At 50.5% G+C, this 570-nt stretch overlaps 1 protein-coding gene across 1 annotated transcript; it reads left to right on the top strand.

Annotated features, from left to right (window-relative positions):
- Window positions 1–7: 7 nt before the first annotated feature.
- PENARI_c322G10477 (uncharacterized protein) lies at window positions 8–385 on the top strand (the record flags this gene model as incomplete). Its single annotated transcript, XM_022638290.1, has 3 exons — window positions 8–16; window positions 76–252; window positions 326–385. The coding sequence occupies 3 exons, from the start codon at window positions 8–10 to the stop codon at window positions 383–385; spliced, it is 246 nt and encodes an 81-aa protein (XP_022481854.1).
- Between the last annotated feature and the right edge of the window lie 185 nt (window positions 386–570).

The raw sequence follows: 570 nt of genomic DNA, 5'->3' as shown, positions 1-570 counted from the left end.
ATTCTTTATGAATAACGTAAAGTACAATACCTCGTCCAGCTGGATCAATACTTGCTGACTCGGATCTCACAACAGGAAGACACCCTCAGATTCCCATCACTCGAATGCAAGCGAGCAAATCTCTTATCTGCTCGACCTCCCCTACACCAATACCATCGTATGCTCTGTTTCTTCTACATGACTACTGGTGGCATCGACGAGTCGCTACCTCGACCTTCTCCCAGTCGATTTGGTTCATCAGATCATGCGTTGGTATGCCTACCTGATGCAGACCCAATGGAGCGCATAGCAGTGTCTGTCTCCCGGCATTTGGACCCTCTCATAGGATGGCCTACTTGCGGCTTGGATCCCTGGCGTCCAGTGGGTGACCATCGTTGTTCTCTGATGGCGCTTAGCGTCTTTCGAGCCTGAAAATCTGAAGACACCGGGAGGAGCCGATGTTTCGTCTTGCTAGAGCCGTATTTTCGTACACGGCGAGGTTGTTCGTCGAGTTTGCTTGCAAGGAGAATGTGAGGCGAAAGTCCCGTCATCTCTAGCCGAATCAACTAACAATAGCCATGCCAGCTTCGA

This window comes from Penicillium arizonense (genome assembly GCF_001773325.1).
Source record: "Penicillium arizonense strain CBS 141311 chromosome Unknown PENARI_contig322, whole genome shotgun sequence".
NCBI classification, from domain to species: domain Eukaryota; kingdom Fungi; phylum Ascomycota; class Eurotiomycetes; order Eurotiales; family Aspergillaceae; genus Penicillium; species Penicillium arizonense.
The sequence above is the reverse complement of the archived record's forward strand: the minus strand, read 5'-3'. Positions and strand labels throughout refer to the sequence as shown.